The sequence below is a fragment of the Geotrypetes seraphini genome, chromosome 1 (genome assembly GCF_902459505.1).
Source record: "Geotrypetes seraphini chromosome 1, aGeoSer1.1, whole genome shotgun sequence".
In the NCBI taxonomy this organism is placed as follows: Eukaryota; Metazoa; Chordata; class Amphibia; order Gymnophiona; family Dermophiidae; genus Geotrypetes; species Geotrypetes seraphini.
The window spans coordinates 505,382,910-505,406,110 of NC_047084.1; the positions used below are offsets into that span (position 1 = coordinate 505,382,910).

At 43.9% G+C, this 23,201-nt stretch overlaps 2 protein-coding genes across 10 annotated transcripts in view; one reads left to right on the forward strand and one right to left on the reverse strand.

Moving 5' to 3' along the window:
• Positions 1-1,123: 1,123 nt before the first annotated feature.
• RMI1 (RecQ mediated genome instability 1) lies at positions 1,124-9,041 on the reverse strand. Of its 2 annotated transcripts, none has more exons than XM_033927920.1 (2): positions 8,817-9,041; positions 1,124-2,958 (listed from the first exon to the last, which is right to left on the reverse strand). In XM_033927920.1, exon 2 carries the CDS (start codon positions 2,920-2,922, stop codon positions 1,318-1,320), a length of 1,605 nt encoding a protein of 534 aa, XP_033783811.1. In that variant the 5' UTR covers positions 2,923-2,958; positions 8,817-9,041; the 3' UTR covers positions 1,124-1,317. The 2 variants fall into 2 exon arrangements, with proteins under 2 accessions (XP_033783811.1, XP_033783817.1); XM_033927926.1 differs by lacking the exon at positions 8,817-9,041 and adding an exon at positions 7,043-7,105.
• Positions 9,039-23,201, forward strand: part of HNRNPK (heterogeneous nuclear ribonucleoprotein K) — a 64,171-nt gene continuing 50,008 nt past the window's right edge. For 4 of the 8 annotated variants that reach the window (XM_033927950.1, XM_033927940.1, XM_033927974.1 and 1 more), the window contains exons 1-3: positions 9,429-9,514; positions 22,880-22,952; positions 23,044-23,124. In XM_033927950.1, the coding sequence (XP_033783841.1) occupies positions 23,076-23,124 (49 nt within the window). In that variant the 5' untranslated portion in view covers positions 9,429-9,514; positions 22,880-22,952; positions 23,044-23,075. Of the gene's footprint in view, positions 9,061-9,427; positions 9,515-22,879; positions 22,953-23,043; positions 23,125-23,201 lie in introns of those variants that run through there. The other 4 variants (XM_033927966.1, XM_033927984.1, XM_033928001.1 and 1 more) reach the window with 2 other exon arrangements.

Consider the following 23,201-nt stretch of genomic DNA (forward strand, 5'->3'; position numbering starts at 1 on the left):
TTCTTAACTTTGTTTGACACTAGTATCTAGACAAAGTTACCTGTAGGGCTTTCCCCATATTGGGAAGCACACCAATCTATTGTTTGTCGCCAGGCAGGGTCCCCACCGCACAGTCCATGGCCCCCTGCGGCAACAAGAAGGAAGAGTTGAAAACCGTGATTGATACTTTCTGCACAGTTTACGGATTCAGACTGAATACCCATCCATCCAGAATGACACACCTATTGCACTAGAATGCCCTTTATAGAACAGTGCTGAGAATACATTTTTCCTGGAGACTAAGTTTTGGCACCATTTACTGAATCTTGCCCTTAACATGTGAATTAACATGTGTTGTTACATTGGCTTGACACTTAGCATCTGTTAATTCCAAAGTTACATGCATGAGGAAAATAGGCATGACTGCACCTTACAGTTAGCACCGATCGTTTACCACCACCTACTGAGGTGGCATTAAGTGCATCTGCATTACTGTCTTATGCTTAATGCATGGTATTTTATTTTTTTTAAATCTGTATTAACACTAGGAGAAGATACTGGGCATGCACAGAGACTTTACAGTTTCTGTGCATTAATTTTTGCAACCAGTATACCATGCTTTAGTAAAAAGAGCCAAATATAGCAGAGCTGCTCAAAAGTTTAGTCTGTTTATTTCTTACATGCACATATAGCATTTGGACCCCAAAAGCCAACTTCCTCAGTGACGGTGGCCATTGTGTTTTAATTTTTGATCCCCTTTTTGAAATGTCATATTTTTTGACAAACTAATACTTTCCTTACTTGGATATCTTTATCATATCTCTACAAACTGCAAAATGTCCTATTACAACAGCTACACATAAAAACAAATTAAGTATACTGTACTATTAATACAGTATATTGCTGTTATCTCACCTGAAAAACTCAATAGTAACTATAGTAAATATCTGTGAAGAAAAAGTCTGTATTGCTATTGTTATTTCAAATTCAGGAAAAGGCTCAACAAGATATTACGTTCACACTGTGAAGTCTTTTGTAATATTTTTTAAAAGATGTATTGTTGTGGATCTTAGAAACATTTCAGACTCTTACAAAGACAATGTATTATTTCCAATGCAAGTCATTTTTAAAAAATCCATGCAAACAAGCTGAACAAAGTGTTTTATTATACTCGGTGTAAGCTTGCACAATGTTTCAGAGAAACAGAATATTGTTTCAACATAAAAGTCAGTTTTAGAGAGATTCAGAGTATAGAAATGTAAAAATATATCTACCTCATTCTTCCTTGTCCTGCTTTCGCTCAACTAGTTTCAAGATTTAAGAAATGGTCCTACACAACTAGTACCTGTGTAAACGCTTCTTTAAATTCTCTATCATTTCCATGGTCACATCTTGCAACGATAACACTGTTGCATTACACTCAGATGGATTAAATGTAATTGTCATCAAACAACAAAGATCTATTAGTCCTTTTTGGCACTGCTGTAGACCAGACATAAGTTTTTGACGTTGATTAGGAGCCTTCTTTAATCGTTTCATGTCAGACACAGAGAATCCAATAAATTTAGTTAGAACTTCATCTTTAAAATCTACATCTAGGTAAGCTGTCCCATCAGATATCTTTGCTTTTATACTCCAAAAGCCACTGCTGCTAGTCAGACTTCCACTTAATGTTACAATAAATGATTTGATTTGTACAGTTTCTACTTTATTAGTTTTTCTGGCCAGTAGGACTGAAAGATACGTATAAGGTAGATTGTCCAAGTTCTCATCCATACCATTCTGGCACTTATGTTCACTAGTCCTGCAATGCAAGGGTGAAACTTTTGAGTCAAAAGACAAATTTGTAAAGCTTCTTGTAGGTATATCTTGATTTCCTTTCAGAACCTGTGGCTGGCACGTACCAGGTTCTTCTAATTCCTTCTGGATCTCCTCATCTAAAAACAAGTTATCATCCAATAAATCATACTCATCCTCTAAATATCTATCTAAATCTATTACAGAATCCTCAGGTGGACCATCATCTGTTTGTAATATTCTCATATCTCCTTGCAATATTCCACTGTTTTGTTGTGCTTCACGTCCAATGCTTGAAAAGGCAGAATACGATGGTGTGTTTGAATGATCATTTCTACTGCAATATCCACTTTCTGAGGCAATTCCGTTACTTATTGTATATTCAGCATTTTCATCAAGACTTGCTAAAAGTTCTTCATCTGAAGGCCCTAAATTTTGGCCAGTTTCATCAACTGATTCTAAAATACTTTGTTCTGGATTAACTGGTTGAATAAGGATGGGGCTATCTTCTCCAATTAATCTAGCAAGAACTTTTTCTTGAGTATATTCTTCAACAAGAGTTTCAACTTCACCACCAAGTACTTTCACATTTTCTGGCTTCAGTAAAATTACTCCAAGACGACATGTCATTTTCCCCTGTAGCATAACTTTGGTACCTGGAGAAATGTTACTGTGAAGGACAGAAATGGGTTGATATTCCATACCTTGAATCGGCTGTAATCCATCGGTTAGCATTAGCATCAACATTCTAGTAGGTTTTACTTCCCAAGGCTTTTGGGGCATCTGGATGCAGGCTGAAACTTGCTCATTTGGGTTGTTTTTTCCCCTTATTTTTTGAAGCTGAGAGTATGCTGGTTGGCTGACATCAACCAGCGAGTCAATTTGAATAGAATAAAAGCCATCTAGTTCACATTTTGGAGTATCAGCAATACCATCTGGCAAAACAGGAAATTCCAAATCTCTCAGATCTGTAAGCAGCCACTGTTCATATACCTGTTTGTTAATTTCTGCCTGTGACAAATTACCACCACTATTTTCTTGTTTGATCCAGTCAATGCAAGCTTCTAACCATCGAGCAGGAACTTTTACATGCCAAGCAGAGGAAAGCCAGGTGTCCACTCTTACAGCAACAGTTGATGAATTCATTTTACTTTAAATTAATTTTGTCCATAAATGAATTCTCTAAAAAGGAAAAAATATACATACCTTTTAAATCAAACATTTCAAAATCATCATTTTGTACCTCACTTTCGACAAAATATTACTCTTACTTACTTAAAACATTTGGGGAAGGCAAACCTCAGCTATCTTTAGCTGACCTAGTAAATAAAGACTGTGGAAATATTTACTGAATAAATCATCAACAAAACTTGTTAATACATTATGGGGTCCTTTTATCAAGCTGCGCTAGTGGGGTTAGCGTGTCGGACATTTCATCACGCGCTAACCCCTGCGGCCGGCTAAAATACTAATGCCTGCTCAATGTAGGCGTTAGCGGCTAGCGCGGCAGGCGGTTTAACGCGTAATATTACATGCATTAAACCCCTACCGCAGCTTGATAAAAGGACCCCTATATCTTTTCCAGTAGAGAGGGATGGTGTGCTGAGCCACAGGGTACTCGATCACAGAAAGATGTCAACCACAGCTTTTGAACACCTCCCTTCTCTCCAGTCTCTGCTACCCCTGTCAGTTCATCCCAAAGCATGCGAGAGCTCTAGAGTAAAAAAAGACAGGAGAATAAGGGACACAGGGAACTCCCCGAAACCAAGGTTCTGATCTGCTCATATAAACATTATAACAGTCAATAATGAACTGGAATTTATAAATGAATGAACATTGCTATTGAACAGTAAAACACATCAAATAAAAGCCACAGATTGAAAATTAGTGGAGCTCAAACATCTTTTGAGATTCTAATTACAAACTGATTTGGAACCCATAGTCCATTTGGCAGAGAAGTCTTAGCTATGAAGAGGACCATGAAGCTTAAGGCAGAAACAGGTGATTCAGAAATTATTGGGGGAAGGAAGGGGGGGGGTTCAGCATACCATCCCTATCTACTGGAAAAGATTATCAAGGTAAAAACCCAATCTCTTTTTCCAGTGCAATAGGAATGGTATGCACCTAAGCAGTCCCCAAAATCCTGGGAAGGATATATAAGCTTGCTCTCAGCACCAAGGACATAAAAGCATCCTTCTGAGCTACCACGTATATACTACAGAATTTAGTGAACATATGAAGGGAAGACCACGTAGAAGATCTACATATCTCTTCCAGAAGTATCACTCGCAATTCTGCCCGAGGAGGCCACTCCTTTTGTCAAATGTGCTTTCAGCGACAATGGCAGTTTGCCACAGACAATGTATATAGAGGAAATCACAGCCCGAATGCACCTGGAAATGGTGGCCTTGGAAGCTGGTCTGCCTTGCCTCTTTGGTTAGCACAAAGAGATGGTTCAACAAATGAAGCTCATTAGTTACTTTCAGGTAACGCAAAAGAAATCTGCGGACATCCAGAAGCTTTAAAGCCTTGTCTTTCCTTTTAGAACCTGTAGGTTGAAAGACTGAAAGTCTGACTTCCTAGTTAATGTGAAATGCTGAAACAACCTTTGGCAAAAAGGTACCATATGCAAAGTTTTACTCCCGCTTCCGTGATCCTTAGGAATGGTTCCCTATACAACAAGACTTGCGGAGAGTTTGCTTGTGAGAAGTACTGTAAAGAGGGGCTGTTTCCTACCTGCTGGAAAGTTCAGTGCTCTGTTTAACATCATCAGAGGAGGCGATTTCGGGTGCCATTTCCCTGCAGGCATCCGCAGAGACACATATCCCTATGTCATCGGGGCCTTTCACCTGTGGGTGAAAAAGTGAGCTGCCACTGCTGCGCGCTGCCGGAAGGGCACGCCAGGCCCCTTTGGAGACTCAGGAGACACGGGGAATCTTTAAATTGAAGATAAGTGAGAACTTATTATTTTCCCCAATGGGATAAAAAAAGCCCAAGGACTTCATCCCAATCAATTTTGAGACATAATTGAACTTCTGGATGCACAGGGAACTTTTGAAGAAAAAAAAAGATCACTAAAAATCCAAGATGGTTGCCATCAAGATTTTTGTACCTAAAAATGCAAAAAAAATCCCCCAAATAAATATATACCCTCCCCCCCACTAAATTAAAATAAAAACTGGCGAATATAGGACTTTTCAGGAGAGGAACATGCAGAACCCCTAAAAAACCTGCTTTTTTCAGGCCCCTCCTCCCCCCCTGGATTCACATAATAGGCATTAACAGCCTTACTCACTGTGACCTGTGTTGGCAATATGCTGTAGCCCTTGGCTCTTTACACTAGCTGGAAAGGAGAATCACTGCCTCATGCTGGATATGCCTCTTCAATGCTGATCTTCGGGCTGCCAGTCAGACAAGGTGTCTGACCATACCCCCACCCCCATGGACCGACAGATGCACTAACAGAAGGGGGAGGTGAAAAAAATGCATCCGGACCCTGCGAGACACAACTAAGCCTCCTACAGAAGCCTAACAGCCTGCGCTTGAACTAGAGGTCTGCACAGGAACAGGGGATTGCATGAATCCTGTGGAACTCCCACAGGAATTCCCCCCAGGTCTATGGGACTCCCGCAGAGATCCCCCCCAGGCTCACAGGACTCAAACGGGGATGGAACCGGGGTTCACGAGGCCTGGAAAGAGAATTAGTAGAAGATAGACAAAAGAAGAAACTGGGACCAAGATAATAGAAAACCAAAATGTCCCACCAGCTACAGGCAAGGGAGATGTTCATTTTCAGGGGGGGGCTAAGCTCAAAGGGGGAGGCCCAGTCCCCTCTCATGGTTATGCCACCAATTGTGTTTAGTACAAAATGAAGTACTTGCTGAGTTGGTTTTGGGGTTTTCAGTTCAGTTTTGGCACATTTTTCTTATTCAACCATTGTCCTGAAAAGTGCCTCAATCAATTCTGCTTTAAATTATTTTGATGCTGTATTGTTTGATTATTTACTCATTGCTGCATTAAAAACCATTTGTGGATCTTGGAAGGACCTCTCCCAAGTTACCTATGCCAGATGGTGGATCTAGATTTGTTTGCTCTACAGATATGAGTTTTATATTGCCAAAAAATCCAACTAATTTCTTTTAACAAGAAATGGTGGACCCTAAAGTCAGATGACCTAATTCTTTCCGGTGATGTATGCATTTCATTTCTGTTCAATGTTATTTATTTATATTGTATTTTATTGTTGGTTTAAATAAACTAAGACTTAAAAAAAATAATAAATAAAATTAAAACTGTCAGAAGTAATTGCTGCTTTTTATGGGGACAGGTAACTTTTATGGGGGGACGGGCGGGGACAGACAGAGGAGATTCCTCGTGGGGACAGAGGGGATTGATTCCTCATGAGGACAGAGGGGATTTCTGTTCCTGCACAACTCTCTAGCTTGAACCCCTGTTAAGCAGTAGGTGAGGGATTAAAGCAGGGATGGCCCTGCTGGCTAACAGGTACCACTAGGGATCGGCCTATCTGCTTCTTCTCTAAGCAGGCAGAGCTGAAACCAAGGTGAAAGCTCCAAGCATTGAAAACACAGGAAAAAAAATAATCAAACACACTAAACAAAATAAGAAAAAAGGAGAGCAAAACAGAAACACTCCTTCCGGCTTGTGTGGCAAAAGGGAAAAATTGCAGGTGGCAATAGAGCTCCCAGTGAAGTAAAAGGATCACAGAAAAAAATCTAGAGTGGATTTCTTCTGCACAAGACTCACAGCCAAGGTGAGATAATCCACTTGTCCAGAATGACACACCTATTGCTCTGGAAAGTACAGAATGGCACAGGGAGAAATTTGTCCCTGTGGGATCTCTCTCCATCCCATACACACAAGTTTTGTGTCTGTCCCATCCCTGTAAGCCAGTGGTCTCAAACTCAAACCCTTAGTGGAGCCACATTTTGGATTTGTAGGTACTTGGAGGGCCGCAGAAAAAAATAGTTAATGTCTTATTAAAGAAATGACAACTTTGCATGAGGTAAAACTCTTTATAGTTCATAAATCTTTCCTTAACAGTTAAAGGAAAGATAACAGTTAAAGGAAAGATTTATAAACTATAAAGAGTTTTTATCTTATGCAAAATTGTCATTAACTATTTTTTCTGCGGCCCTCCAAGTACCCTATTTTTTCTGCAGCCTTCACATTTAAAGTTTAATATCTTTCCTTTCTCAAAACTGATACATTTCAATCACTATATTGAAAATAAAATCATTTTCCCTACCTTTGTTGTCTGGTGACTTTATTTTTCTGTGCTTTTAACTATGTTTCCAGGGCCTTCTTGTCCTTTGTTTTTCTCTCTGTTTTCACTTTCTGCCTTACATCCATCTTTGGCATTAACTTAATATTCAATTTTTCTGCTTTCTTTTCAAAATCTACGTTTCCATGTCTTACCTTCACTTCTATCTCTCTCTTCTTCCGTCCCTATTTCCATGGTCTGACATCTCTTTCTTTCCTTTCTCTCCCTCCCTCCTTCTTTCCCCCTGGTCTGGCATCTGTCTCCTTCCCTCCCCCAACTTTTTATTTCTTTCACCCTGCACCCTTCTTTCTTTCTATATGTCTGACTTTTTCTCTCTCTCCGTGCCCTTTCTTTCTTTTTTTTCTTTCTCCATGCCCTACCTTTCTTTCTGTCTTTCTCTCTCAATGCCCCTTTCTGTCTGTGTCCCATCTCCCTTCTTTCTTTCTGTCTCCCTGACCCCCCTTTCTTTCTTTATTTCTCCCTGCTCTCGCCCAAGCCACCACCATTGGGGAACAGGCCGCCACCACAATCAGGGAACAGGCCACACCGAGGTCTTAACTCTCCCTGCTTATCTTCCCCAGCACAGGGCCGACCAATTCTCGCCACCCAACGTCAATTCTAATGTCGGGGAGGAACTTCCAGGCCAGCCAGGCAGGTGGTGAGAATTGGTCGGCTCCGAACTGGGGAAGATAAGCAGGGAGAGCTAAGACCTCGGCGTTGGCCTGTTCCCCGATTGCGGTGGCTTGGGGGAGGGAAGTGGGAAGGGAAGCAGATTGGGGACCTCTGCTTTAGGTGAGGACAGATCATGGGCCGCAAAATAGTCCCTGGGGGGCCGAACGCGCCCCGCGGGCCACGTGTTTCAGACCACTGCTGTAAGCTGTCCTCGTCTGCACAAGCCTCAACACAAAGATGGGAGGGGGACAAATTTGTTTCCTTATCTTTGTCTACATCATTACCATCTTGACACTATGATGAAATGATTATCCCAAGGATATATGTTTATATACTTCTCCCTCTGAATTCACTGTGATAAGGGATATACAGAAAAACGCAATAACTTTTTCATACGTTATTCGCTGTTTTCTATCAAAAACCATCGGGAATATGGTGAAACCACAAACAACATGGTGGGAGACCTGGCCTGTTCCAGAAGGACAGGCAAAACACGGTGGAGAAAGTGCTGGGAATCGGTGATTTGCTCTGTATCAGCGATTTCTCTATGTAAGCTGACATCATTTGGGGGGGGGAGGAGCCAGCACACTAATAATCGAAACTGCGAATATGGAGGGAGAAATGTATTACAGGCAGCAGACGACAAACCTAAACATGAAATATTTAATAAAATTTCATGGAAAAAAAACAAATATTTTTAAGATTAGCTACCTCTGCCTTCATACCTTCCTTTTTTTTTTAACCCGAACCCCCCCGATATCTGGTAATTAACAAACAGAAGTATGGCTCTCGTCTGCCGTATCCACAGGGGTCAAATTTTCAAGCCCACTGTGGGTATTTAATTGAACTTAAATTACTTCGCCCTATACACAAAGGAGTTTACTTGACAGAATAGAAATATTTAGCCAGTTGCGCAAAACGTAAAAATATGGAAATAGAAAGCTGTTATCTGCCTACTTATTCCCTCAGCAAAGCACCAAATCTCATCCCGAATTCTCGTCCATCTCTCACACCAAACCTTAACAAAAGTGGGAGGAAAAAAAAGGCCACACTTTTTTACAACTTTCCTGTAAAAAATATAACTTACAAATTGGTCTACCCGTCAGTTTTCCGCGACTGGAATTTTCAAAAGAAACCGTTAAAGAAAGTCACAAAAGCGAAGAATATTCTGAATTCTAGAAGCACTTTACATTCTTCCCGCCATCGCTTTCATACTCAGTAAGTTTCAAACGCCACATCTTGGTCACCACTCCCACAAGCTAAAAAGAAACAAATAAAAACCTCGCGAGATTTTCCTATCAAGTGGCTTCCATTTTGTACTTCGGAAAAAGGTAGGGTAAGGAACTGTTCTGGCGGTTTGTTTTACGTATCTAGGACGCTTTTTTACTGTTTATTTCTACGTAATAAACCTATTTGTTATTTTCCCATTTGATTTGTGATGTTGTTCTTTGAGTGTATATGTTGGTGACTAAAGTTTTATTTTTTAATCGTTTTTACTATCGTGGCACAAAAAAAAATTCTACGGTCAACCTAACTACTCCGCAAAGTAGGTGGAGAAACAAAGCAGCAGGCGGGCCCGAGCCACCGAATTGCTGCTTATTGGCATAGCAACTAGCCAATCGATATGTAGAAAGCAGCTCATGTTACTGGGGAAGCCAATCATAGTGTGCCGTTTGGGCGACAAGTTGTGTAATCCGATAGACGGTTTAGGTTGTGGTTGAATTTTTTTTCTCTCTCTCTTTTTTGCCTTGTCTGGTGAGTGTACTCGGACCGGCTGCGTGCGCGGTAAGATGAGTGGAAATAAATGGGGGGGGAAATAAATTTGTTCTTGCCAATATGCATGTATTACCTTGCTTCGTAGGAAATAATGGATTTATTAGCCTAAAAAAAATACTACGTGGTAATTTTTTCAGTACGCCGTGAAGGGATGCGCCACGTTGTTTAGCACCGATGTTTTTTTTTTTCTTAAGATTTTTTTTCCCAATCGCCTTCGAGCGTTAAATATTTGTGCCTGGGCTTGTTTGTTTCTCCCATCCCTTTTTCTCTTCTGTCTTTGTGCTTTCGCGGCTCGCTGATGGAGGTACTACGATCGACGTATGATTTCTTGCGCAGGAAGGACACGCGCCTAGGCCGCCATGGGCCGACATCTTTGTTCGGAAGAGCGCATGGAAGTATTTTCTTATTCTTTCGTCCTCGTGCTTATTAACTTTGCAGCTATTAATCATTCGTGACTCTCGGCGGAGTTCGGAAATATGCACGTTCTGGAATCGTCTCGAGCGTTTTCTTTTGTTCGTGAGGGGAGAGAGAACTTGGGAGGGTAGATAGTCGTGGGGTTTAGGCTGTACTATAATGATAAGAATTGTGGTCTGCGATATGGTATAGGTGTAGAGAGCTTGTTCTAGAACGAATTCAGTAAACGGTCGATTTTTTTATGTGTCTTTTTTTTCCCTTGAGCTCGTGTGGGATGGAAACGCGCACGCGGTTGGAGCATTATCGTGCACGCGGTTTTCTGCCTGCCGCGGCCATGTTGCGTTTTCGCTTCTCATGTGGCCTGAGTAGTGGAAATGGCCGACTACGTAGTTCTAGGCAGCCTCCTTCATCTTGCTCTTTATCTCCCTACACACACACACACACACAATCTGCTCACTTTTCGTGTATGTGCTCGGTCGAGAGTAAGAATTTATTGGTTGCCTTAAGAGGAAAAATATTTTTCTGTACAGTTGGGTCGAAATTTACACTTAAAGTTTTAAAGAATTATTTTCATTACATCTACAAACGGAAAATGGCTATTGTAAAATTGTATAGCGTCCTGTAAGTCTGAATTGAAGCCCAGTAGGTAGAGCTTAATTTTAAACGGCATCTCTAATGTTCCTGAGGGTGTAGCTTGGACAGTCACGTATGCTCATATTTTATGCAATAACTTCCTAATTCTATGTTATGCACTAGAGTACATGTGCCTATATGTAAACGTGCAAATGCTGACTTGGGTCCTATTCTGCAGGTGCCTTTATGGCCTATTGTGATGCATTTTGGTACTTAAATTTGGGTGACCTTTACAGATTTGCCCCATGTACACACTTATCTTTGTAATAGGTGTACAGGTTGCACAAGATCATTTGTGCAATGTAAAGCTAGTTTTGGAACATATTTCATAAAGGCCAGTTGTCGTTATAAAATAGTTTTAAAGGTTTTCAAAACTGTGCCTAAATTGCAGTGAAAAAATATTAGTGTCCTTTTTGCTAAGTCATGCTAAGCATTAATGTGTGCTTACAGCAGTGGGGGTATGCTGAGGCAACCTGCAGTTAGATGTGCATGCTCTACCCACATGTTAAAAGATATTTTTCTCAGGGCGTAGAGAGTAGGTGTGTATTTCCTACACTTGGTATTTCCATACACTTAATGATTAGAATGGGTTTATTAGCATGCGAGTCCTTACTGCCTACAAGATAGGTGGGGATTAAAGCCTACCTACTAATGGCAACATTAGTGTAGCCATTGATGCTGAGAATAGAAAATCAGCCATCTTATTGGCTACACTAAAAATGGCCTTGGAGCCATAGTCTGTTGGTGCCATCAACTAGCATGATTGTATAAAAGGTATGCGCACCTTATATAATTGTGCTAACCACTAGTGCATCAACTAATCTACCGTGTTTCCCCCATTATAGGACCTCCTCCTTTAGTAAGACACCCCCCTTTTTTTCCCCACCTGGGAAATATAAGGCCCCCCCCCAAAAAAAAAAAAAAATAAGGCACTATTTGGCAAGCATGTCTTGGCGATCCAGAGTACTGGTACAGTACCGTATGCGTGGTCACACAACTTCCTGCTTCCGCTGTCCAGGAAAACAAGCCCAGGAACAGCCTCTGTACACCGAGGCCCTGATTCTCCAAAAGTGCGTCCCGATTTTAGGCAGCTGTAGACGTCCTACAGCTGTCTAATCAGCCAATCGGGATGCACGTTTTTTTAAAAAAAATGCTCCCCAGGCAGGCCGCCCGGGAGAGGCGTCCTATACTAAACGCCGATTCTGTAACCGGCGTCTTTAGAGAATCGGGTTAAATTAGACGCGGCCGCTATACTTATGGCAGCAAGGGATCTCCCTGCTGCAATATGTATAGCGGCCGCGGTTGTTGCGGCCGCCTGTCCCATCACCGACAGGAGAATGCCTAACTCCTCCTGTCGGAACCCCGAGCCCCCTCCCCCCCAAACTCGTAATCTCCGACAGGAGGATGCCCAACTCCTCCTGTCGGAACCCCCTCCCCCCCCCCAAACTCGTAATTGCCGACAGGAGGATGCCCAACTCCTCCTGCCAGAAAGCCCAACGACCCCCCCGCCCCAACTAATCTCCCTCCCCAACTAACCTTTCAATGTTGGTCAGCTGGACGGGTCTTGCTGCCGTCCAGCCGACGGGTCTGCCTCGTGGAAATGAGACGGCACACCCCTTCCCGGCCCATCCCCGCTAAATCTAAGGCCTGATTGGCCCAGGCTGTAGAAGCCTGGACCAATCAGGCCTTAGGCATAGCGGGTCCGCCCATCCCCACTAATCCTAAGGCCTTATTGGCCAAGGTGCCTAGCCTGGGCCAATCAGGCCTTAGATTTAGCGGGGAAGGGGCGTGCCGTCTCAGCAGTGAATTTACCAGTTTTGTGTATACTCATTTTGAAAAGTTTTTTTTTTTTTTTTTTGTAAGTTTTGCTTTTTCATGTAAATAAACTAGTTGGCAGCACAAAAAAAAAGGACGTCTACAGTTGCCTAAAATCGGGACGCACTTTTGGAGAATCAGGGCCTTAAATGTTTTTCTGGTTTGTGATACAGCTTTTCTGGTTTGTGATGACCTGTACCATATACAGGTAATAAATGTCTTTTTTTCAGCAATAAATGTGTACTGTATTCTTCTTCATGGAAAAATAAGACATCCCCCTGAAAATAAGACCTTGTGCATATTTTGGAGTTTTTAAAAATATAAGACAGTGTCGTATATTCGGGGAAACAGGGTATGCACACAAGGGGCATACTGTATAACAGTGAGCGTAAATTTTTAGGAAAGCCTGCCTAGGCTCATCCTTGACCACGCTCCGTTCAGATTTCATACACTAGAACTGTGCACAGCACTTATAGAATATGCCAACAAAGTTCTGCGTGTCACTTGAATGATAATTAGTGTCAATTGAGGAGCTAATTGCCAGTTATCAGCACCAACTAGAAACCTGATGACATAAAGGCCAGCTGGCCCAAACAGTCTGCCCATCCATAGCATCCACTATATTCTCTGTTCCCTAAGATCACATATGCATGGCCCATGTTTTTCTTGAATTCAGACTCTCTCCACCACCTCTTCATGCTATGCCCTCTCATTCCAGAGCTTCCATTCAAATGAGAGATTTGCCTCGTGCGCATTTATGCCACATAGGTATTTAAAACATCTGTCATATCTCCCCTCTCCCACCTTTCCTCCAAAGTATACATATGCCTTATGACAAATACCACTGACCATTTTAGTAGCCTTCTGGACCGATTCCATCCTGTTTATCTTATGAAGATGCAGTCTCCAGAGTTGTACACAGTATTCTAAATGAGATCTTGCCTGACTTGGTGCATCGATACCTCCTTTTTCTTACAGGTTCCTTAGGATCCTTCTAGCTTTCACCATTGCCTTTTCAACCTATTTGGCCACCTTTAGTTCATCACATACAACCCTACCCCCAAAGTCCTGCTCCTCTTCATGCAAAAAAAGTTCTTCACTCCCTAAACTACCGTTCCCTCGGGTTTCTGCAGCCCAAATGCATGACCTTGTATTTCTTAGCATTAAATCTTAGCTGCCAAATTTCAGACCATTCTTTAAGCTTCACTCTTCCTCATGTTCACACCAAAACAGGCCCAAGAACCGAACCTTGAGACACCCCCACTAGTAACATCGCCCCTTCCACTCAAACAGTTCCAGACCCAGTCTTGTTACTTTGGAGCCCATCCCAAGGAAACTCAGTTTTAGGCACCTGTGTGGAACACTGTCGAAGGCTTTGCTAAAATCGAAATATACCACTTCTAGTACACCTCTATCCAATATTCTGGTCACCTATTTAAAGAAATTGATCAGATTTTTCTGATAAGACCTGCCTCTAGTGAATCCATGAGGCGTCAAATCTTGTAATCTAATATAATAAAATGCTAGCCGCGCATGCACACTCCATCTGCGTGTTCTGTTTTCCGTGTGCTGTAGGGCACCGCAGGTAGGAGTCCTGAAAAGCCATCGGCCGTGAAGTATGCCGCCTGCATACTTCACGGCCGATGGCTTTTCAAACCTCCCCCCACCACCGCTGTACCTTTTAAAACCCTCCAACCCCCTCAGCTTTGTGGTTAAGGCCTGGCTTCTTTGGGCAGCAGCAGCGTTTAAAATTCGCTGCTGTTGCCGGCTTCAGGCCTTCCTCTCTGGCAGGTCCTGCCTACTTCATGTTTTCATGAAGACAGGACCCGCCAGAGAGGAAGACCTGAAGCCAGTAACAGCAATTAATTATAAATCTATCCTCTGCATCCCTATCCATTCAGTGTTTTCCCTCTGTATCTTTTTCCCTAGCCTACCACATGTTCAGTATCTCTTCTCTGTGTCTCTATCTTACTCTGTCCAGCATTCCCCACTGTGCCACTATTCCTCCCTTTGTGTACAGTATTGCCTCTCTGTGTCCCTATTTCTATGCTCCCTTCATACCCAGCATCTCTTTGCTGTTTTCCTGAACCTTCCTAAGTTCACTTTCTCTTCTATCTCTTCCTTTCCTCATGCAACCACCGCCCCTGAACCCCACCCCCCACCCACTCCATAGTCCAGCATCTCTTTTCTTTCCTTCTCTCCCTTCATGATCCAGGGTCTCTCTCTCTCCCCTTGGTCTAGGATTTCGCTCTTCCTCCCTTCTTACTTCAAGGAATCTCTCTGTCCCCCTCCTTTGTCCAAGGTATATGTGTCTCTCCCTCCTTGGTCTAGCATCTATCTGTTTTTCCCTCCCTCCTTCCTTGGTCCAGGATGTCTCTCTCTCTCCCCCCCCTTTGCTTCCATGGTCCAGGGTGTCTCTTTCTTTTCCCCCTTACCTTCTTAGTCAAAGGGAAGTGGGGTGGGAGGGAAATGCTGCAGCACAGGAAAATGGAGGGGCAGAAAAAGGAACGGAGGCGTACTGCTGGGCAGGGGGAGCAGGAAAAAGGGGTTGGTGGACAGGGGAAGTGGTGCTGATGGACAGGGGGGACAGAAAAATTAAGGCAGGCCTACTGCTGGACAGAGGGAGCAGGAAGGAGGTGTTGATGGACAGGGGGGGAGGTAAAACAAAGGGAGAAGGGCTTCTGCTGGATAAGGTGAGCAGTGATGGGGTGGTGGAGGACACAGGGGAGGTAAAAGGAAGGGAGAAAGGACAGGGGGAGCAGGCAAGGGGTGGTGGTGGTGGACAGCCAAGGAAAAAAGAAAGAAAGACAGAAATACAGAAAGTGGCTAAAGAGAGAGAAAAAAAATAAAGACAGACACATACACATATATTCTAGCACCTGTTAATGTAACGGGCTATAAGACTAGTTACTATATTCCAGAAACTACACTATTCTCGGGTTTTGAAAGCATTTCCATTACTGGAAGCAAGTCATACTTACCAGCCTGTAGTTCCCTACTTCTTCCTGACTTCAAGTTTTGTGGAGAGGAACCACATCCACCCTTCTCTAGTCCTCTGGTACCACTCCTGATTCTAGAGAAGCATTGAATAGTTCAGCTACAGAGCTGCCAGAACTTCCCAAGTTCCTTCAGTAGCCTCATATACCATCTGGCCCCATTGCTTTATCTGCCTTTCAGTTCAGCTAGTTTCCTCACAAATACAATCCTCTGAAAATCAAATAGGGTCTAACCACACCTCTATTACTTTTTGTCTTTTGTGGTTCTGCTCCTGGTACTATTTGTCTTTTGTGGTTCTGCTCTTGGTACTTCACCTATGAACACAGAACAGAAATATTTGTTAAGCAATTCAGCCTTGTCTTTAAGCTTCTACATTTTTCTCTCCTCATTTGAGTCTCACAATGCCACTTTTGCACTTCTTCCCATAACTAATGTATCTTAAAAAAAGTCTTGTCTTCCCCATTTTACCATGTTGGCTAACTTTTCTTCCATTTTTATCTTTGCTTTCCTGACTACTTGACCAGCTTCTCTTAATTTTTACAGATATTTTAGCCTGTCTTCCTCTTTCTGTGATCTTCTGTATTTTATGAAAGCTAAACCTCTCTTTCCTTATCTTTTCAGCTACTACTTTTGAGAACCAAAGTGGCCTTCTTTTCCTTTTCCTTTACTTATTTCCTTACAAAGTGTTTTGTTTCCTTACTATACAGGTCCTTTCAATATTGCCCCCTGCTTTCCTACTTCCAGATGTTCCCATGCAGGTGACAATTCCTTGATGTAAACCCCCCCCCCCCCCATCTGAACAAAGTTGTTTTTTTTAAATGTCTAGAACAGGGGTGTCAAACTCAATCACACTAAGGGGCCAAAATCCAAAACACAGGCTAAGTTGCAGGCCAGACCCCGCCCAATCTCCACCCCAGACCCGCCCCATAGTACTAATTATAACACAATTTTTTTCCATTCATTTTTCATATATATGAAAAATGAATGGAAAAAATTAAACTACACAAAGCACATTGTATGCTTCTCATTCCTACCAGAACACAGATAACCTCTATGCAAATACAGGGCCAAAAACTAAGAGTACTAATATAGAAAAAAAGAAACCCCAGTACAACCCCAGAGGAAAACAAATGTATGTCTTCCTGAGCAGTGCAAAAGATAGATTAAAATTCTCAAAATTGACACAATTCAAACACTAAATTGAAAATAAAATCATTCCACCTACCTTTGTCATCTCCCTCCCTAACCACTGTGGTTGTGCAGAATATTACTGGAGGCAGGAGAGGTACTCATGCTCCTCCACCCCTGCGCACATTGCACCGCTGGGCCAGACCAGTAGGGAGGTGGAGCTGGAGGAGGAAGTCAGGAGGGGAGCTAGAGCTGGAGATGGAAATCAAGAGAGTAAGCCTATGGTTATAATCACCCCCCCCCCCCCCCCTCCTTGCTGCCTCAATTTTCTCTTGTGGTCTGGCTTCCTCCTCTCTTCAGCAATAATTTAATAGTGCCGGCCAGTAATTTACACCGCTGGTGTGGTTGTCAACTTGCATGTGCCGGTACCGCACCAGAAATTTAACTGTGCCAGCTCCAGCGATGCAACCTAGCTGGGGCCGGCACAGTTAAATTCATGTATGGTGTGCTGCTGAAACGCGCAAGATGATAATCACACGGGCAGTGTAAATTTACTGGCTGGCAATGGGGGTGCATCGCTGGGGTCGGCACCGTTAAATTGTTTTTGTTGTGTTGCCGACGAGCACAAGCTAATGATCACTGCGGTCCACGAGTGCTATTGTTGCCGTCAGGTGAGGGCCTAAAACAGAAAGCAAGATGACATCTTGAAGCCCTGTTTTCTCCCCTGTAATGCCGGCCCTGAACCTCGGGCCGCAAAATACAGCCAGGTTGGCCAGATTCGCCCCGCAGACCTTGTGTTTGACACATGTGGTTTAGAACCTTTACTTTTGAATGAGCCCTTTCTACGCCTGTCTTGGGGCAAGATTTACTAAGCCCACCAATCCACAACGTGCCCTCATGCAAATGAGGGCGATTGGATGCACGCCCCTCACCAATGACATGGATCACTGGAGAGCGATCCCGACGCATGTGCAGACCTTCTACTTTGCCTGTAGATGGTTTGCTGTCTGTGGTTTGTTTTTGGGTGTGGTTTGTTTGTTTTTTTTACACTTTTCTCGTGAGCCAGCTTGCACTGCAGGGAGAGCGGGGCGGGAAGCAGGAGAATCGCGGCAGAGAGCAGTGCGGATAGCATAAGACTTGGGGCAGAGAGTGGGGCAGGGCGAGCAGGAGAGTTGGGGCAGAGAGCAGAGTTTTTTCTCAAGTGACTGGTCCTCATCAGTCGCTTGTTTTTGGATCAGCCAGCCCAGTTGGTGTGCCTTCTTTAGTTTAGTGAATTGTGTCCTTCCCACTTTGCCGTTTCCCCCTCATTTGCATGTGCGGATTGGGTGTGGGAGGGAAGGTTAGTGAATCGGGTTAGGACCGCAAAGTAGTTGGGACACGATCGGTGTCCTTAGTGAATCTAGCCCTTAATATTAAACCACGCCAAATGGTGATCACCCACTGTAACATCAAAAGCACTTTCCCTGTTTGTAAGTACTAAGTCCAGTATGGCCTCATCTTACTTGAGTTCCATTACCAACTGAAACAGTTCTTGTACAGAATCCAGGATCTCTCTACTTCTAGGAGACCCCCCACAATAAAAATATCCCAGTCAATATCTGGCGTAATAAAATCACTTTTTAGTATTACTTCCCCTATATTCTGAATGTCTACTATTAAATATCTGTGCATTCCCTCTTTTCAGATTGATCCCACAGTACCTTATCCTGTAGTTGTGTGGCTCTAATGATATTTAATATATAATGCCACTCCCCTCCTTTTTATCCCAGGACAAGCAGGCAGCATATTCTCACATGTGGGTGACGTCATCTACGGAGCCCCAGCGCAGACAGCTTTTCAAGCAAACTTGATTGAAGTTTCAAGCTTGCTATGCTACACCACGCATGTGCATGCCTTCCTGCCCACTAGAGTGCGCATCCTCACCTCGTCCTCAGTTCTTTTTTTTCCGCGGAGCCAGAAGCCCTGTGGAATTTGTGCTCCGTGCCTTTTGCCTTATGACACCGCGGTTGGGTTTGTTTTCTCAGTCGCTGTGCTTGATTTATTGTTTTGTTCGTTCGTGTTTTTGAAATCGTCAAAAAAAAAAAGTTTTTCATTCTAGCTCCGGGGGCTCCCAGTAGCCGCGGCCGCGGGACCTCGCTTGTTCCCGGCCGTTTTTCGTGTTCATGTCCCGTCCTTTGACGGGCTTTAAAAAGTGCACCCGGTGCGATCGGCTGCTTTCCATCACCGATCCACACCGGTGGTGCCTTGTTTGCCTGGGTGCGGATCACCCGACTGATTCCTGCACTCGGTGCTCGACCTTTCAGCCCCGAGCGATCCGCCGCCGGCGTGCCTGCATGGCGGAGCTCTTTAGTGTTGACTCCGCAGCGGGGAAGGCCTCGACGTCGGCCTCGACCCCGGCTTTGACCTCGGCCTTGACCTCGCCGCGGAGGCCTTCTTCGTCGAAGCCTGCGTCCTCGACCCCGAAGTCAACTGTGGGTAAGTCCTCACTTCCTTCTTCTGCTCCAGGGTCTTCGAAGAAGCCATCCTCGGGCTCCTCGACGGGGGCGAGAGGGTCGTCCTCGGCCCCGCCCTGGGCGTCTTAAGTCGGGTGCTCCACGGGAATAATCCTCGCCGAGGTCGCCCTCTAGAGAGCAGCCGCCGTCTTCGAACATGCCATCTATGATGGCTATCCCTGTCTTCCAGGACATGCTCCGAGCGCTTATTGCCTCGGAGCTGTCCTGCGCCATGGCCCACCTGCAGTCGTCCTCGACCGTAGCCTCAACCTCGGCTCCGACTTCGGCTCCGGTGGTGGTCCCGGCCTCGACCCCGGCGGTGGAGCAGCCTGTGCAGAGTGTGCGACCTCGGGACAAGGTGTGCCGGGTTCGCAGGATTTCCTCCTCCTCGAAGTCCTCCCGCGGGTCCTCGCCCTCGGGTCGGCCTCAGGCGAAGCACCAGTCCCGGAAGCCCAAGCGCCCTCGGGGGGTCTCCGCGGAGGCGCGGTCGCTCCTCGCCAACCCGGGAGGTGCAGCGACTAGGGGTTTCGGAATTCCGCCTTGATAATCCGAGGCTTCTGCGTTCCCCTGCATGGAAAGGATCCAGGGACTCCTCCCCGAGGAGGAGGGGGCGATCCTCGGTGCCTTGTACCCTGGGGACTTCCCCGAGGGGCTCCTCGGGTCGTTGGAGATCTCCGACTCTGACGAAATCCCTTGGTGCTGCTTCCTGAGGTTTGGAGTCTGGCACCGGGCGGTAACCCAGATACTCCCGGGAGGCTTATCCGTCCTTCATGGCGGCAGAGGCCTCTCGCTCCTCTTCCCCACCCTCGAGGCCCTCTTCATTCTCGAAGTTTGTGGTGGATATGGGGAAAGCCTTGGACCTCGACCTGTTTTCGGGGTCTCAATATACAAAGGACTTTTTGGAGGAGCAGGATTTGCCCTCTCCTCAGCGGGAAGCTCCGCGTTCGCCTTTGCACAAGATCCTTCATCATACGTTCTTGCGCAATTTGGAGTCCCCTTATGCAGTCACGGCTGTCCCTTCGAAAATGGAATCGAAGTACCGCACAGTTCCCTGCAAGGGCTTCGAGAAGGCGCAATTGTCCCACCAATCTTTGCTGGTGGAATCCTCGTTGAAGAAATCTCAGCCTTCTCGCGTCTCTGCAGCGGTTCTGCCCGGGCGTGAAGGGCGGATGCTTGATAAGTTTGGGCGCCACCTCTATCATAATTCCATGATGTCCAACAGAGTGCTCAACTACGCTTTCGCCTTTTCTTCTTATCTGCGTCGCCTAGTCAAGTCTATGCCCCGTTATCACGGGGTCCTGCCTGACTCCCATAAGGGGGACTTTAGTGAGCTCATGGATACTTTGTCCCAGCTGCGTCTCTTTCTTTTTCATGCAGTCTACGACGCCTTTGAGTTGTCGTCCCGGGTCTCCGCCTTTGCCGTGGCCATGCGCCGTCTTGCGTGGCTGCGCATTGTTGATATGGACCCGAATCTACAAGAACGCCTGGCAAATTTGCCGTGCGTGAGGTCAGAACTATTTGATGAGTCCCTGGAAGCGGCTACCAAGTGCCTGTCCGATCATGAGCGCTCTTTTGCCTCGTTGGTCCGTCCCAAGGCCAAAGTGGCCACTCCGAGGCCTTACCGACCTCCCCCGCGGCGCTACCCACAAAAGTCCACGCCGGCTTTTTCTAGGCCTCTGCCTCGGCGACCCCCTCAGCAGACCAGGGCGTCCCACCAAAAGCCTCAGGCGCAAGCGGCATCCAAACCGGCGCCGTCTTTTTGACGCTCTGAGCGGATGGGGGCGGGCCCCCTCCACGCTGTCGCCGTCCCCGCTTCCAATCGGGGGCCGGCTGCGAGCTTCGACCTGTTTTTCCTGAACAGATTATATAGCCCAGTGTAAAATATATTTGGATGCTTATTAAACTACATACTGGTACACCTGAAATTCTGTTCCTCAATTTTTTTATTTTGCCCCTCCATTTCCTTTGTTAAACTTTTTGGTGCTTTTGGAGGGGGAGGGGGGCGGTTAAAAAAAATTCCAGTCATGGATGTCTGTGGTTGCCACTAAATGCAATTCAGCCTTTACCATCAGAACATCTGGCTGCATGCACAATATAAGGTGCCATATACAGAATTATTTGTGAGTTAGTGTAAGGGTGTATTAAAGCTGATGTTTGGCACTGCTTTGTAAAGGGGTCCCTAAATGAGTAGTCCCTTCAAGGGACCTGAAATAAATGATGGTGGTTTTATTTATTATATAAGTGTGTATATACTGTATATGTATGTATATATGATACCTGTATTGAGCAAATTTCAGTGTACAGTAATTTTAGAATAAAATTTAAAGGTCAAGTTGGTGTGTTTAGTAGCAAAAAAAAAAAAAAAGGTTGGTAGTACTTAATAGAGAATGACATGGGGACAATTTTTTCCCTGTTCCTGTGATTTTTGTCTTTGTCCTTGCCCCATTCATGTAAGCTCTGCCTTAACTGCACAAGCCTTGAACACTTGTGGTTTTAATGTGTTTGAGGCTTGTGCAGATGAGGACCTAGCTTACAGTTATGGGGCAGGGACAGGAAAATAACTTGCCGGGACAGGAATAGGAGTTCCTGTGGGGATGGGGAAAAATTTGTCCCCATGTGATTCTATACTTAAGACTGAATTATTGAGGTATAATCTTGAATAACAAGAGTATAATGAAGTGAACTGTGTCCTGAAAGCTTATACTTGTTAGTTAAACCCATTGTTTGCATATAGGTTTAGATGAATGTATTATTATAAGGGGGGGGGGGGTGATTTTCCAGTCAGGATTTTCATTATCCTTCCTGCTCAATTGAGGTATGATGTCATATCCCCCCCCCTTCCCTATTCTTTTACTTTGTTTTTAATTATGTATTTATCGACTCCCCCTTCTCCTCTTTACTCTCAAGTCCAAGTTTGTATTTGTAAATTGTCTTTTAATGTTCACTCTTCCCCCACTTATAATTATTATATATTAACCTTTTAATTTTTTTAGCATTGTAAACTGGCTAGATGCACGTTGATGGTCGGTATATTAAAATTAATAAAACTTGAAACTGTATGAATTGACTGCTTAACTTCTGTGAAAATAGATGATCCTAAATAGCTGGCTTAGGGTATTATGAATCCTGTGATCTGTTGTCCATCATACCTTTCTTTGTTTTAGATATGTGCAAACTGCTCACTTTCATTGATACATTAAACATTTTTGATGGAACTGTTTAAAACTTGGTATATGATTAATGGTGTCCTTTTTTTTTTTTTTTTTTTTTTTTATATATAAAGGAAAAACCCTGGGTGTAGGGGTTTAGCTTTCTTGCAGTAAACATTTTTTGACTAGAAGGTTAGTCGTCTTCTGGATAAAGAATCATTCACCTTAGGTCTGTCACAACCAGTTGAAATATGGTTTGTCGGTTGAGAATTTAATTAGTCTATTAAGCTACGAAATAACCTTTTTATCATATCAAGAAAGTCCCCAGTGTTCTAGAAGCAAAATTTGCTTGGGTTGTCTTTTCAAAGTAGTAGGTGATCCTTCCAGACATTGCTGAAACAAGTTGACAGAAGCCGGTACTGCTTCAATCTATCCCAAACTATATTGATGAATGAAATAATTTTTGTAATACCATTAATCTGGCACTTCAATTGCACCAAGCTTTCTGAAGAATAAATTCATGTTTGTCAAACATTTGCTTTTAATTTTTCCTATAACTAAAAGTAGCATAGCATGGGAGTATTTTTATTAGATGAGATGAGTTGGAAAATAGGATTGCAAGTATTACATATAGATGAACTCCATTTGATATTAGTCTGAGTTTTTGCATGTTTTGTGTGTCGTTAACCTAAATACTTTTATCATCAGAATTGTAAATGAGCAAATTCAAAACTTTGTTTTTATAGGCTGCTGTGACAATTAGGGTGCCAGTGGTTGATCCCGCCCAGAACACCATTCTGCCAAGGATATATAAAACTGGTATGTTCTGGAGGCAGTTATTTGCTCTTGTTTATTCAAGCAAGATGTTGCATGTACTATATAAAGCTTATGTGCTACTGTCACTTGACAGGTTGTATCCATTATTATATATAATACAAAAACATGGAAACAGAACAGGAAGAGGTTGAGTTTACCAACACAGAAACAAATGGTAAGATCTTTTAAGAATTCAAGAATGGTTTGGTTGAAAGTTAGATGTTTTGTTTTCAAAATATAAAATCTTTTATT